General features: G+C 43.4%; 5 protein-coding genes across 5 annotated transcripts; all 5 read left to right on the top strand.

Annotated features, from left to right (window-relative positions):
- The first annotated feature begins 225 nt into the window (after nt 1-225).
- LOC145709260 (RNA polymerase II subunit A C-terminal domain phosphatase-like) lies at nt 226-3,176 on the top strand. Its single transcript, XM_081786937.1, has 10 exons — nt 226-333; nt 459-1,076; nt 1,121-1,435; nt 1,467-1,874; nt 1,919-2,016; nt 2,066-2,222; nt 2,268-2,446; nt 2,530-2,757; nt 2,799-2,906; nt 2,955-3,176. Exons 2-10 carry the CDS (start codon nt 490-492, stop codon nt 3,020-3,022), a joined length of 2,148 nt encoding a protein of 715 aa, XP_081643063.1. The 5' UTR covers nt 226-333; nt 459-489; the 3' UTR covers nt 3,023-3,176.
- A 27-nt stretch (nt 3,177-3,203) lies between these two features.
- On the top strand, nt 3,204-6,125 carry LOC145709745 (methylmalonyl-CoA mutase, mitochondrial-like). Its single transcript, XM_081787444.1, has 9 exons — nt 3,204-3,540; nt 3,583-4,046; nt 4,153-4,203; nt 4,255-4,462; nt 4,560-4,869; nt 4,912-5,141; nt 5,184-5,418; nt 5,487-5,641; nt 5,684-6,125. The coding sequence occupies exons 1-9, from the start codon at nt 3,211-3,213 to the stop codon at nt 5,873-5,875; spliced, it is 2,175 nt and encodes a 724-aa protein (XP_081643570.1). The 5' UTR covers nt 3,204-3,210; the 3' UTR covers nt 5,876-6,125.
- A 33-nt stretch (nt 6,126-6,158) lies between these two features.
- On the top strand, nt 6,159-7,844 carry LOC145709747 (transmembrane emp24 domain-containing protein 9-like). Its single transcript, XM_081787447.1, has 5 exons — nt 6,159-6,384; nt 6,428-6,553; nt 6,598-6,776; nt 7,007-7,539; nt 7,581-7,844. Exons 1-4 carry the CDS (start codon nt 6,163-6,165, stop codon nt 7,122-7,124), a joined length of 645 nt encoding a protein of 214 aa, XP_081643573.1. The 5' UTR covers nt 6,159-6,162; the 3' UTR covers nt 7,125-7,539; nt 7,581-7,844.
- Nucleotides 7,845-8,729: 885 nt separating this feature from the next.
- On the top strand, nt 8,730-11,717 carry LOC145709746 (uncharacterized). The gene is made up of 8 exons (XM_081787445.1): nt 8,730-8,908; nt 8,952-9,237; nt 9,279-9,494; nt 9,579-9,794; nt 10,031-10,335; nt 10,799-10,923; nt 10,970-11,121; nt 11,223-11,717. Exons 1-8 carry the CDS (start codon nt 8,756-8,758, stop codon nt 11,405-11,407), a joined length of 1,638 nt encoding a protein of 545 aa, XP_081643571.1. The 5' UTR covers nt 8,730-8,755; the 3' UTR covers nt 11,408-11,717.
- Nucleotides 11,718-11,736: 19 nt separating this feature from the next.
- On the top strand, nt 11,737-13,450 carry LOC145709742 (medium-chain specific acyl-CoA dehydrogenase, mitochondrial-like). Its single transcript, XM_081787441.1, has 5 exons — nt 11,737-11,969; nt 12,014-12,219; nt 12,262-12,750; nt 12,793-12,912; nt 12,955-13,450. The coding sequence occupies exons 1-5, from the start codon at nt 11,753-11,755 to the stop codon at nt 13,141-13,143; spliced, it is 1,221 nt and encodes a 406-aa protein (XP_081643567.1). The 5' UTR covers nt 11,737-11,752; the 3' UTR covers nt 13,144-13,450.
- Nucleotides 13,451-13,460: the final 10 nt, after the last annotated feature.

Below are 13,460 nucleotides of genomic sequence, written 5' to 3'. Positions count from 1 at the left end.
AAAAATAACGAAATTAATTGAATTCATTCGTGACACTCAAAGTTGACCAAAGTGAAATTATTGCCGAAAAAGCGAATTTTTGAAAAATCACTGTTCTGAAACGACCTGATATTTCTAACAAAATATATATTTTGGGATGAATACCGCGAGAAAGTGTGGCACTGAAGGCTTCAATGAAAATTGCGAGGGACTTCGGCTATGCGCGCGTTGCGCGGGCGATGTGCGCGCGCGTTGGCGTGGAGAAAGTGCCCTGAGCTTTATTTTGTTTTTGAAGGATCAAGAGAACGGGGAGAAGAACAGCTGGCGAGCAGAATTCTACGTAACTGCTAAAAGGTGCGGCTCTATTTTTAGCTATTTTTTAATAAAAAATCGATTAAAAGAAGAGAAATTTAAAAATGACGGTGTTCTTTTTAGTTGAAAAGTATTAATTCGTTCATTACATTTAAATTCTTGTTGAGAGCCCGCGAATAAGAAGACTGAGAAAAGAAAATGACGAAGTTGCTCGCCCCAGAAGATGGAATAGTTGTATCATGGAACAAGCGACTAAAAGGAAGATTTTTGAAGACGAACTCGCTGCTGGGAACTTTCCGGAAGAAAAGTGACGGAAAAGAAGTGAAGCTAAAGGCTCCCGATGGCGGTGGATTCGTCACCAAAATCACCATTGATCCCGAATGTCCAGTTTCTTGTGGGGAAGAGCTACTGAGCTTGAAGCCATGCGCGCACGAAGTGGTGATGAAGGATATGTGTGCAGCGTGCGGCGGCGATCTGCGCAAACTGCACGCTGAAGAAGACACGACGAACGGATTCGGACCAAAGAAGACCCTTGCCGACTTGCCGATGCATGCGAACGTGCAGGCGGTGCATAGTCTGCCCGAGTTGCGTATTTCGGAAGGCGAGGCGCAGCGGGCAGCTCACGAAGAAATCCAACGCCTGCACGACAGCAGGAAACTCGTGCTTTTAGTCGATCTTGATCAGACGGTGATCCATACGACGCAAAATAGACCTAAGAAACTGACGAAAAATACGATTTCTTTTCAACTGACCAGGCAGGATCCCTGGCTCTGGACTAGATTAAGGTTCTACTCTTCATTATTTGCAGCTTTATTGAAACATATTTCAGACCTTTTTGCGCAAAATTCATTCATGAAATGTCGGAGAAATACGAGCTACACATTGTGACTTTCGGCTCCCGCCAATATGCCCACAAGATCGCCGAAATTCTTGAAGATCAGACGCGACGCCAATTGAATCTAGATTCGAGCAAGTCGTTCTTTTCACATCGGATTTTATCGCGGGATGAATGTGTCGACCCTTTCCATAAATCCGGCAACTTGGAGCATTTGTTTCCTTGTGGGGACTCGATGTGTGCAATCATTGATGATAGAGGAGACGTTTGGAGGTATTCGCCCAACTGTATTCTTGTTAAAAAGGAATGGCTTCAAGATAAACTGAACTAACTCAGATAGTTCCTACCCGCTAGCCTCTCCAAAGTATCATTTCTTTACAGACACAGGAGATATCAACGACCCGCACGCTTTCAAATCAACACTGCCGCCTACTTCTCAAACCCAGCACGAGCTTCCTGACAAAGACAAGGCCATATCTTCAACTGATGCCGAAAATGAAAATGTGAAAAGCCCTGAAAACGACGCTGAAAGTGCTAAAAAATTGGAATCAGGGAAGAACTTGAATAGCTCCTCCGATTCTTCCTCTTCTGATTTAAATAAATCTACTTCTGGATCGTCTGAGGGCTCTGGAGAAGTCCAAAAAGAAGATCAGAACACGAGGGACTCGGACTCAAGGGATGCTGCCGAGCAGCTAGCTAAAGTTCCCGAGGAAGAAGTCGATGACGACAAAGATGTCTATCTCGTAAGGTAAGAGATTTTCCTTCTTCTTTTACTTATTATATACATATTAGGCTTCAAGAAATACTGAATGACATCCACGAGGATTATTACAAAAAGTACGATGCTCTAACGAAAGAGCAGCGCGTTCCCAGTGGATATCACTTACCAGGTGCGTTATTCCAGGTCATAAAACAATCAAACCATCTCTATCCGTTCAGACGTCAGGAACATATGCGTTGGAATCCGAAAAAATATTCTGAAAGGCTGTCATTTGGTGTTTTCTGGCGTGGTACCTACCGGCTGTCCGATGGAAGAACACCGTGCCATAAAGAATGCGCGCGCGATGGGCGCGGTTATTCATGAGCGAGTTCAAAAGTAAGCAAAGCAGCTGATTTAATCCCATAATCGTGCTATTTTCAGAAATACGACTCATTTAATTTGCGCTCGGCCTGGCACCGCCAAGCATAATGACGCCAAGAGAAAAGCGAACATTTTCGTAGTCAATCCAGCGTGGCTCTGGGTCACCTATCATGAGTGGAGACGCCAGGACGAGGCAGACTTCGAAATACATACGAAGGGAACAGAGGAAGAGGCCGAAGGTATTTAAATATGCTTCATATTATATGCAAAAGGTTTAGAAATTAAACTTTCTCATTTAGACATCTGTTAAATGTCTTTCTAGAGCTTGAGCGAATCGCTAGACAGGCCAAACAAGCAAGACGTGCTCCTCGTTTCTCGATTCCCAACGTTACAGATTCATCGGACGCTCTTTCGGCTGAGTTTATCAGTCAAATGGACAAAGAAGTGGAAGAAATCCTCAGCTCGAGCGATGACGAAGATACAGAGATGGATGATTTCGTCCCTGGAGTATTAAATGATGATAATGACGATGGGTCGGAGTCGGGTTCAGGTTTGTTCTTTATTTTGCAAAAAGTGTTATTTGATTGATAGATGCTGGCAGTGTCAACAACGCCGCGTATGACGACCTGGCTATGTCTGATTCGAACTCGTCTGGAGCCTCTAATCCTCCGGCCAAAAGATCCAAGTTAGATCCTGAAGGTAAAATTGACCACTCAATTCATTATACTGACTCTTCTTATTTGACAGCATCAGAAGAAGAGGACGACGATGAATGGGATGACAACGCTGCAGCGCTACTTGACGACCAGTTTTAAGCCTGCTGCTTCTTCTTTTCTTTCTAGTTTTACCTGCCTTTACAAAATATGAAAGTTCATGGAGCAAAGATGCAATTCATGTAGTTTTTAAATAGTACTTTCAGAAACTGCCAATTTAAATATTTTCTTAAAATAAACTTAAATTATAACTTCTCCTTGTTGCTGGGGCTGATTAATTTTGTAAAAGAATGCTACGCAGGGCTGGCAAAGCATACCGTCGCTTCAGCCAGAAGCCTCTCCATGAAGAGTGGGCTGCACTTGCCCAGAAACAGCTCAAAGGGCGCGATCCCCAAGGGTTGGAATGGAAAACCGCAGAAGGCATCACCATGAAGCCAGTTTACACGAAAGCAGACGTAGAAGATGTACCAGATGAAATCCCGGGCAAATTCCCGTACACACGAGGACCTTACCCGACAATGTACACAAATAGACCGTGGACCATCCGACAGTATGCTGGTTTTTCGACCGTAGAAAAGTCCAACGCCTTCTATCGACAAAATCTTGCTGCGGGACAGCAGGTATTTCCATTTCAGACAACAGAATTAGTATTTACGAGTTAGGGTCTCTCTGTTGCCTTTGACTTGGCAACGCATCGAGGCTACGATTCAGACAACGAGCGAGTCGTTGGAGATGTTGGCATGGCTGGCGTAGCGATCGACTCAGTCGAAGACATGAAACGTCTTTTCGAAGGAATTCCTCTAGAAAAGATGTCCGTTTCGATGACGATGAATGGCGCGGTCATGCCCGTCATGGCTTTTTTCATCGTTGCCGGAGAAGAACAAGGCGTCCCCTCCGAGAAACTCACTGGAACGATTCAAAATGACATTTTGAAAGAATTCATGGTTCGAAATACTTACATCTATCCACCCGCGCCCTCGATGAGAATCATCGCCGATACTTTTGCTTACACTTCGAAGAACATGCCCAAGTTTAACTCGATCTCCATTTCTGGGTATCACTTGCAAGAAGCTGGAGCCGATTGCGTTCTCGAACTCGCTTTTACGATCGCTAACGGACTCCAATACTGCGCTACAGGAAGCGTTGATTGATTTAAAAAATTCATCTTCTCCATTATACTTGTTTCAAAATTCATAACAATGAGAGGATGATCGCCGATTAAAGTAATCAACTCAATCGATAGGCATCGAGGCAGGACTCAAAATTGATGAATTTGCTCCTCGGTACGTTTTTTTATCGATTTTATGGAAATTTAAATGATTCTACTTTTAAAGGTTGTCATTCTTCTTCGCCAATGGAATGAATTTTTACATGGAAGTGGCAAAACTACGCGCAGCCCGGCGATTGTGGGCGGATCTTGTTACAAAGCGATTCTCCCCCTCGAATCCCAAGTCTGCCATTTTGCGAACTCACTGTCAAACCTCAGGATGGTCTCTTACTGAGCAAGATCCTTTTAATAACGTCATTCGAACAACCGTTGAGGTAAATGATTTAAATTAATTGGTTTCCATCTCAAAAATTGAATGATTACGCGATATCTTTCAATAATTCCGAGTTAAATTTCTGAATATTTTCCAAGGCGATGGCAGCTGTGATGGGCGGAACACAGTCACTCCATACGAACTCGTATGACGAAGCTCTTGGCCTGCCGACGGTAGAGTCAGCTCGAATCGCGCGAAACACCCAAATCATCCTTCAAGAAGAGTCTGGTATCCCGAACATCGCTGATCCCTGGGCTGGATCATACATGATGGAAAACCTTACGAACGAGCTTTACTCAAAGGCATTGGCCATCATCGAAGAAATCGACGAACTTGGAGGAATGGCAAAAGCAGTTGACTCTGGCATGCCAAAATTGAAGATCGAAGAATCTGCCGCTCGTAGACAAGGTTTATATAAGTAAGCAATTTCTGATAATGAAACCTCGATAGCTCGAATCGACTCCGCGTCCGAGACTATTGTCGGCGTCAACAAATACCGATTGGAAGAAGAATCTCCTGTCAACGTTCTGGAAATCGACAACACAGAAGTCCGAGAGTCTCAAATTCAGAAGTTGCAGTCTCTCCGGGCGAACAGAGATGAAGCAAAAGCTCAAGCATGCCTTGAAGCTCTTCGAAGCGCTGCACAGGGGTCTGAGAACTTACTCGCTGCTTGCGTTGAGGTAATTCTTCCGTGTGAATTCAGAACACAGAAATTTATTAAGTGCGCTCGAGCTCGATGTTCACTCGGCGAGATTTCCTCAGCGATGGAAGAAGTCTTTGGTCGACACAAAGCTGCAGAAAGAATGGTATCTGGCGCTTACAAGTCTGAATATGGCGAAACAAGCGAAATTACTGATGCCATCAACCGCGCAAAGCAATTCGAAGAAAAAGAAGGAAGAAGACCAAGAATTCTTGTCGCCAAAATGGGACAAGATGGACACGATCGAGGAGCTAAGGAGAGCGATATAAAAAAAAAAGATTCTTTATCTCGCGCGTCAGTTGTATTTTTTTTATCGCTCATTAGGTGATTGCCACTGGCTTCGCCGATCTCGGATTTGACGTAGATATTGGACCTCTCTTCGCCACCCCAGCTGAAGCTGCCCAACAGGCGGTTGATGCTGATGTGCATGTTATTGGTGCCTCATCACTTGCTGCTGGACACAAGACGCTCGTCCCCCAAGTAAGATCATTTTTCCTTTTCGAAAAAAACACATGATTACAGCTTGTTGATGAACTCGCCAAGCTGGGCCGTGACGACATTTTGGTGATCGCTGGAGGAGTTATTCCGCCACAGGACTATGACTACCTTTTCGAACGAGGAGTTGCAGCTGTATTCGGCCCAGGCACACGTATCCCAGCAGCAGCCATGTCCGTTATTGACGAGATCGAGAAGAAAATTGACGCGATGAACTAATAATCATCCAAATAAAAATTCTCGCTTTCTATCTCGTGGGAGGACCCGAATTTTACACTGTAATTATAATACTGATTAAAAACGTCAAGGAAGTCTATCTCAGCTCTTTATCTTGCCCTGACCCTTTCCCTTCCATTTTTAACAATCATTTTACCTTCTTTTCTAAAGTGCGAAGTGCTTTTTCCGGTGTCTATTTATTTATTCGTAAAACTAGATCAATTCTACCAAGTTCAATCAAATAATATAACTTCTGTAACCAAACATAACTTAAATATTTAAGAGACAAGATGAAAATCGTGCCGACAATCTTGTTTGCAGCTCAGGTTGCGAACGGCCTGTTCTTTGAAATGGGCGAGAAAGAGACGAAGTGTTTCGTAGAAGAAATACCTGAGGAGACGATGGTAGTTGGCAAGTACAATACCCAGCTTTTTGACGAAAAATCAAAAGAATGGCAAAAATCTGCACCAGGGATGGGAATGCATGTCGAGGTTTCCGATCCAGAGCAAAAGGTAAGAGCTGCAGGAATCCTCGCATCAAACTAACCTACTTTAGGTGATGCTGAAGCGAGATTATGGTGCGGAAGGTAAATTTACATTCACCGCTCACCACCCAGGCGAGCATCAGATCTGCATCCACTCGAATTCCACCAAATGGGCTCTACTTGCTCACGAAAAAATGGTAATTACAAATGAATTTGGTCATCGATTGAGAATCAATTTAAGCGAATCCATTTGGACCTACAAGTGGGAGACACGGCCGTCGACTACAAAAAAGTAGCCTCCACAGAAAAGCTGACTCAACTTCAATTGCGTGTCCGACAACTCCAGGATCAAGTCACCCAAATCCAGAAAGAACAAAATTATCAGAGAGTGAGAGAAGAAAAATTCCGCTCCACATCAGAGTATGTATTCTAGTCATTTCTGAGCCTCTTTATGTAAAAGTCAGCTGACCAAGAACATTAGCATAATCATCTGGCTAATCTTCAAATGATTGGGGTTTGAATAAAATTATTTTCTATTCTCTACTATTATTCTCTACTCGCATAATTTGCGGATTTGAATGCAAATTGCCACTGAAAATCCCACTAATAACGTTGATTAATTTCTCGTATCCTTAATACTCTTTGTTTAGGAGCACAAATAGTCGAGTTCTGTGGTGGTCTTTCATTCAAACGGTTATTCTGATCTCTGCTGGTATTTGGCAGATCCGCCACATGAGGACCTTTTTCGAAGCTAAGAAACTGGTTTAAACAAAGTGAAACTAACAAGAACAACAACTGACAACTTACGCAAAACCTTTCACGACGAATCAAAGAAAAGACTTTCCTATCTGCCAACACTACTTGCCTTCTCCGCTCCATGTCTTGTAGCCTATCTTACCTAGACTAATTATGAAAACAAACTTCTAAGAAACAGTCTTTCAAGAAGTTTTTTCGCCGTTCGAGTAATTTTCAGTAATGTGTTTTTTCAGTATTTTCGTATGGGTATGGGTTTAACTGTGAATTTTATGACTTATATTGGTATTATATTAGTTCGTTTATAATAAATATTCAATGAAAGACATCTCTTTTTTGTGCATATTTTTAGATGCAGACGCAACGGATTCTAGCACGCAGCAGACGCTCCGAATCCAAACTCGGGCTCGATATAAAAAAGCTGGACTCAGTAAGTGCATTATGCTTGTCAGAAAATAGCTGGGCTAATAGAAGCGCTCGATCAGCGTCTCAAAGTCGCGCAAGTCTCTCTCGCAAGCGGAAAGTAGCAGACCGGCGGCGCGAGGTAGCTCCAATGCGATGCATCTGGGCAGGGCAGCCTGCTTGGTCCCTGAGCATGACGACTTGCACAAGAAAATCGAGCGGCTAAAAGATGCGCGAGATAAAGAAAAGGAGAAAATCGCTGCAATCAAGGAAGAGTACGAAGCGAAGGAGCATAAGTTGATGGCTGAATTAGGAGAGGATTAAGATATAAACAATTTATTATTTGAATCCACTTTATTACCGGAGATTTTCATCTTTCTAAAGAAACCATACGGCGGGAGAAAAAAGCTTTGTCAGACAAGTCTATCGCAGATTCCGAAGCTTATGAGCGCGAAATAGCAGGTCTTACTGACAAGCATAATGAGTTGACGAAACAGGTGGAGATGAACCATCAGAAAGAGCTGCGAGATATGTACAGTAAACACGAAGATCAGATTTGCGATAAGAACAAATCTATCGAGTTGCTCAAGCAACAAGTGGAAAGACTTATGCATGGACAGAGCAAAGGTGAGAGTAAAAGTATGTCCATTATTTAATTCGACTCCAAAGAACGACAAAACCAAATCGACGAGATGCGCAAAAAGCTAATGGGTGCGGCAAAAGAAGCGAATGAGCTCAGGTAGCGTCGTGTTTGAGAGTTTCATAGATTATGAAACGTTATTAACGTCAATCTAAATTCAGGACAGAAATAATGAAGCTAAGGAAATCTGAGTTTCCAAGGAAGCGCCCAGAGAGTCCAGCTGAATCCCCTGGAAAACAAGTCACGCTCAATGTAGGCATCTGCATGAATTGCGTCGTTCTACAACAGGCTCTGTCACGGGTTCAAATCTACTACAGATCAACCATCGGAAACATTAAAATCGAAAACCCTAAAACAGTCGGCGACCCATCAAGCTCTAAAATCAAAAATGGCTGAGCTGAGTCGCATAGATCGAACCGCACGCTCGATCCGCGTCGGCCTCGAGCTCAACGATCTCGCACTTGCCCAACTAGACAAGGCTGACGAGGGACGATGACATTGTTCTTCATCTGCTGCTGCTGTTTCTTTTAATACTATTCAATTTTTATAACATTAAAATATATTTTTGTATAAAAACTAGTTTCTTGATTTTTCTTTGTTTAGCATGGCGAGTTTGTCCCCATCAGCCGCATTGGCTAGGGAAAGCAAGAACCCCGTCATGCTGCTAAATGAGAGGCGCCGTGCTCTAAAATGGGAGGAAAAACAAACCTCCACCGGTTTCGTTGTTTCCGTTATAATCAACAATCAAACATACACGGTAAGACACCTTTCCCCAAACTTTCATTGAGCACTCTGTTTAGGGCAGTGGACCGAACAAAAAAGCCGCGAAAGCGCAAGCAGCGTTGGAAGCATTTCGCTTCAACCCAAGCCTTTTGGACAATCCGATAGATTACACTTTACAAAACGGTAGAAGCCCCGTTGCTGAGCTCAATGAGCTGACGAATGCTTCTGCGCGGTGGAAAGTGAACGAAAGAGATGACGAAGGAATGATCAAGGCGACCGTCATTCTCCAGGAGCACGAGTTCTCCGCCCTTGGCCATCACAAAAGAATGGCCAAGAATCTAGCCGCCAAGAAAGCTCTCGAAGGTAGAGAAACACCAGATCTACGTTTCAAACTGAAAATTTAGGGATCCCATTCATCGAAGATCTTCGAAAGCAGAAAAACAACCGTCGCCAAGTCAACCACTTGAACTCTCTAAACAAGGATCCTCTCTGCGAGGTGAACGAAAAGCTTCCTCGGCAAGTTCAGTACACCATCAAAAAAGAAGCTGCAAGCAAAGATGACGCAAGTAGCACACCTTCTGTCGCAGTTACTGCCACGTACTGTAACTGTGATTATGAGGGTAAGCGTCGTCTGCAGCTCCCAAAGTCTTCCTAGCGCCTCGGAGACTGTTTAAACTGTTACTGTTTGACTTGAGTAAATTCAGGATTCGGGGCAACTCAGAAGGAGGCCAAAACCGATGCCGCTCGAAAGTTGCTCGCTGAAAATCCGCATTTACAAAACAGTCAGGTGACTCTGGCAGATGGAAGGAATCCACTTGCTGTTCTTCACGAGCGATTGCCAGATGTTACCATTGACACAATTGAATCTGGAAACGGAATTTTCAAGGTCAACGCGGTCTACGGAAACACACGCTTCGAAGGTAAAAGTGATATTAGAGTGAAAAATTATTAAAAGAGAATTTTTGTGTCCTCTTAGCTGCCACAGGACAATATTATGTAAAATTTATATAACCGTGCGATGATCTAATATTGAATAAAAAAAGCTTACAGCTTTGGCTGTCCCGGTACACCAGTCAACGGTGTAGCATCGTTTATGCTAATCATCATCTTTTCAGGCTCGTTGCTAAACTCCTCTAGAATAAATCTTCATTTTCAGGGATGGGTTTTAATTTGAACCTGGCCAAGCGACGTGCTGCGCAAAAGCTGCTCGAAAAGTACCCTGTCTTCTTGGAAGAAATTCCACTGACAGCAAATGGACTTCCTCCCATTGCTGAGCTCGCCCAGAAAGTGCTGCTCAAGTTTCAAACAGTGAAAGCGGAAGCAGGACATTGTATTGTACGATGTGAACTTGACAGCAGAAACGTCTTCACTGGTGAAAGCTGGAACGTAAAGATAGCGAGGCAGAAATGTGCCCTCAACGTCCTCGAAAACTATCCCTTGCTCAAAAAGGACATGCCCAAGGTAAAGCTGATAACGATTTGAGGGGATGGGTTTTCTACTAGTTATGTAACATGTTGCTAACAAGAACTTTCATAATCAATTCTTTATCGTTTTGTCATATATTTTCATTTGAACAAGAGTATCTTTTTTGGTCATGAGAAAATTAATCTTAATTCGGAATAAATAATATGTGCGTTTTTTCCATAGGAAGAAGATAAATATTGGCGTGTTTGAACTAAGGCGGGTGAAGGGTATTCTGGAAGCTTACGTCAATCTCAAATCGCTTGCGGAGAGAGCAAATTCGAATGCACACGACTCTCCTCTTTTTCAGTACGTGTACTGATAGTTTTTCTTGGGTTCAGAGATAAATCATAGTCAATGACTAGAAAGAAATAATAATTAAGGATCATCGCCGTTTTTTGACATTTTTTAAATTGATTTTTAAATTATTTAATTTATTTCCGTAATCTAATCTAAGTCGTAGTTGGAAGATGGACGTAGTCCGCTTCACGTTTTGAATGCGAAACGGCCAGCTTTGACGTACGAACTTGAGCAGAAGCACGACGCGAAATGGATAGCCCGAGTGACAATCGCGCAGGAGCAGTTCTGGTAAGTGATTATCCTTCTCTTGAACTTATTAACTTTTAACCAATAGTGGCGAGGGTTACAAAAAGAATATCGCCAAGGCAGAAGCAGCGCATGAGATTATTAAACGTTTCGGAGTGGAAAATCTCGAAGAAGAGAAGGAGCGCGTTCTCTGTTTGGATGGAACACATCCCACCACGAAGATTAACGAGCGGTTTCCAGGTAAAATTAATCAAGACTCAATCCATTTTCTTTCTATAATAGAATTATTTAAACTTCTCCGTACTCTATTTCCTTATACAAGTATTGACATCATTTATTAGGCTTCGTGAGCTACCAAGAGCTTGGTGAAACCACTTCATCTGGTGTGAAGATGTACACGATTCAAATCCAAGTCCGCACCAATCTCGGCGCGCAGAAATTCAAAGGATCTGGCAGAAACAAAAAGCTCGCACGTGCCAAAGCATCGCTATCCGCACTCCATCACTTGTTCCCTGGTGAATACTGATCAACTTCTCTGTGAAATCGTCCTTACAACATTGAAAACTTTTACTACTATCTTACAGCCCAGTCATAATTGACTGCTCGTTTATTTACGAACTAGCTGATCCTGTTCTAAGATGGGTTTTGTTCGCGGCGTAGTTGATTGTTTTTTTTTATAAAAAAAACAATTTTGTACTTCACCGCGTTCAAAATTTTTCTTTAACAGATTCGGCTCTATTCTCCACTTTTACCTACTCTTGTTCTCCGATTTCAATTATTTTGTTCCATTTACTCTTCTTTTTTCTGCTCCCCTTATTCACTTAAACTTTTTCTGTTCGAAATGAAAATCTTTAACTTATTTTTCAGTAGAATGGCTGCCAGATCGCTCCTTCGCCAGGCTGCTCGCCGAATGACCGTCAGCGCCGAGCCCTGTGGCATGAACTTCAACTTTAATGAAGACACCCTTGCCCTCCAAGACCTTGCCCGAAAGTTCGCCCGCGAGGAAATGATTCCCAAGGCAGCTGAGTACGATCAGACTATGGAATACCCACAGGAGATCTTCACGAAGGCGTGGGAGCTCGGTCTTGGTAAACAAAGCACTATTGATGACAACAATTGATCATTGTTTTAGTTAATGGTCACGTCGACCCTGAATTGGGAGGACTCGGATTGGGATGTCTTGAATCTTGCATCATTGCCGAAGAGCTCGCCTATGGCTGCACCGGTATGGAGACTGCCATCGAAGCCAACTCTCTCGGCTCCATGCCTCTGCTCGTTGGCGGCTCTGATGAGCTCAAGCGAGAGTATCTTGGTCGACTCTTGGCTGAGCCAATCCAGGTTAAAAATTTAATTAGTAAACATGCCTTTATAAATTTCTAGGCCGCGTATGGTGTTACTGAACCTGGCGCCGGATCTGATGTTTCTGGTCTCAAGACCAAGGCTGAGAAGATCGGTGACGAGTGGGTCCTCAATGGTGAGAAAATGTGGATCACGAACGGTGGCGTCGCCAACTGGTACTTCGTACTCGCCCGAACCAACCCAGACCCTAAGTGCCCATCTTCGAAGGCCTTCACTGGCTTCATTGTTGAGCGTGAGTGGGAAGGTGTCCAGCCTGGTCGAAAGGAAATCAATATGGGTCAGCGATGTTCCGATACTCGAGGTATTCGATTCGAGAACGTCCGAATTCCAGAGAAGAACGTAATTGGTGAAGTCGGTAAAGGCTTCCTCTACGCCATGGCTGCCTTCGACAACACCCGACCACCAGTCGCTGCCGCCGCTACTGGACTCTCTCAGCGAGCCCTTGATGAAGCCACCAAGTACTCATTTGAACGAAAAACCATGGGAAAGCCCATTGTTCAGCACCAGGCGGTAAGTTTTTCATCCAGAGACAATAAAAAGAACCTGGTTTAGATTTCATTCCTTTTGGCTGAGATGGCTTCTCGAACTGAGCTCGGACGACTGATGACTTACAAGTCCGCCTGGCAGATTGATACCGGAGTACGAAACACTTATTTCGCCTCCATCGCCAAGGTAAAGGCCCTGTAAGATAACAGTAAAAAACAACGTTCTTAGCTCTTTGCTGGTGACGCTGCCAACCAGAATGCTACTGATGCCGTTCAAATCTTTGGAGGCAACGGATTCAACAGCGACTACCCTGTTGAGAAGCTTATGCGAGATGCAAAAATCTTCCAGATTTACGAGGGTACTAGCCAGATCCAGAAGCTCATCATTGCTCGAGAACACGTCTCCAAGTACATGTAAAGAGTCTTTTACGAAGTTATGTACGCTCACCTCGTTCCTTCAACAAATCCTCCTCACTGAAAATCAAGTTCAAGACTATACGTTTTCTTTTCAATCAAACATTACCTGATGAGCAGATCCTGCTCTGCAAGAGGCCTACTTACTACTCACTCACCAACTTTAGTTTATACTCAATGTTTCCTTCTCCAAATTTATTTATTTCCAATTCGGCCAAACGTACTCCAGCCCTCGCTGTTCGTTTTTCTGTTTATTTTCTCTTTTCTCCCATATACAGTTAAATACAGTTGTAGTTACGATTGAGTTTTTATTCCCGTAGT

This window comes from Oikopleura dioica, chromosome XSR (assembly GCF_907165135.1).
Source record: "Oikopleura dioica chromosome XSR, OKI2018_I68_1.0, whole genome shotgun sequence".
NCBI lineage: Eukaryota > Metazoa > Chordata > Appendicularia > Copelata > Oikopleuridae > Oikopleura > Oikopleura dioica.
Note: the sequence above shows the minus strand (reverse complement) of the source record. Positions and strands in the feature narration are given on the sequence as shown.

What these genes read in the sequence shown, in the direction of transcription:
- LOC145709260 (XM_081786937.1), top strand. Translation starts at nt 490, where the DNA reads ATGACGAAGTTGCTCGCCCCAGAAGATGGAATAGTTGTATCATGGAAC. An exon ending in ATTCTTGTTAAAAAGGAATG is followed by an intron (nt 1,436 to 1,466) that starts GCTTCAAGATAA and finishes TAACTCAGATAG; the next exon opens with TTCCTACCCGCTAGCCTCTC. An exon ending in ATTCATGAGCGAGTTCAAAA is followed by an intron (nt 2,223 to 2,267) that starts GTAAGCAAAGCA and finishes TGCTATTTTCAG; the next exon opens with AAATACGACTCATTTAATTT.
- LOC145709745 (XM_081787444.1), top strand. Translation starts at nt 3,211, where the DNA reads ATGCTACGCAGGGCTGGCAAAGCATACCGTCGCTTCAGCCAGAAGCCT. An exon ending in TCATTCGAACAACCGTTGAG is followed by an intron (nt 4,463 to 4,559) that starts GTAAATGATTTA and finishes ATATTTTCCAAG; the next exon opens with GCGATGGCAGCTGTGATGGG. An exon ending in ACACGATCGAGGAGCTAAGG is followed by an intron (nt 5,419 to 5,486) that starts AGAGCGATATAA and finishes TCGCTCATTAGG; the next exon opens with TGATTGCCACTGGCTTCGCC.
- LOC145709747 (XM_081787447.1), top strand. Translation starts at nt 6,163, where the DNA reads ATGAAAATCGTGCCGACAATCTTGTTTGCAGCTCAGGTTGCGAACGGC. An exon ending in TACTTGCTCACGAAAAAATG is followed by an intron (nt 6,554 to 6,597) that starts GTAATTACAAAT and finishes AATCAATTTAAG; the next exon opens with CGAATCCATTTGGACCTACA. An exon ending in AAATTCCGCTCCACATCAGA is followed by an intron (nt 6,777 to 7,006) that starts GTATGTATTCTA and finishes CTCTTTGTTTAG; the next exon opens with GAGCACAAATAGTCGAGTTC.
- LOC145709746 (XM_081787445.1), top strand. Translation starts at nt 8,756, where the DNA reads ATGGCGAGTTTGTCCCCATCAGCCGCATTGGCTAGGGAAAGCAAGAAC. An exon ending in CGGAAACACACGCTTCGAAG is followed by an intron (nt 9,795 to 10,030) that starts GTAAAAGTGATA and finishes CTTCATTTTCAG; the next exon opens with GGATGGGTTTTAATTTGAAC. An exon ending in ATCGCGCAGGAGCAGTTCTG is followed by an intron (nt 10,924 to 10,969) that starts GTAAGTGATTAT and finishes TTTAACCAATAG; the next exon opens with TGGCGAGGGTTACAAAAAGA.
- LOC145709742 (XM_081787441.1), top strand. Translation starts at nt 11,753, where the DNA reads ATGGCTGCCAGATCGCTCCTTCGCCAGGCTGCTCGCCGAATGACCGTC. An exon ending in GGCGTGGGAGCTCGGTCTTG is followed by an intron (nt 11,970 to 12,013) that starts GTAAACAAAGCA and finishes TCATTGTTTTAG; the next exon opens with TTAATGGTCACGTCGACCCT. An exon ending in ATTTCGCCTCCATCGCCAAG is followed by an intron (nt 12,913 to 12,954) that starts GTAAAGGCCCTG and finishes CAACGTTCTTAG; the next exon opens with CTCTTTGCTGGTGACGCTGC.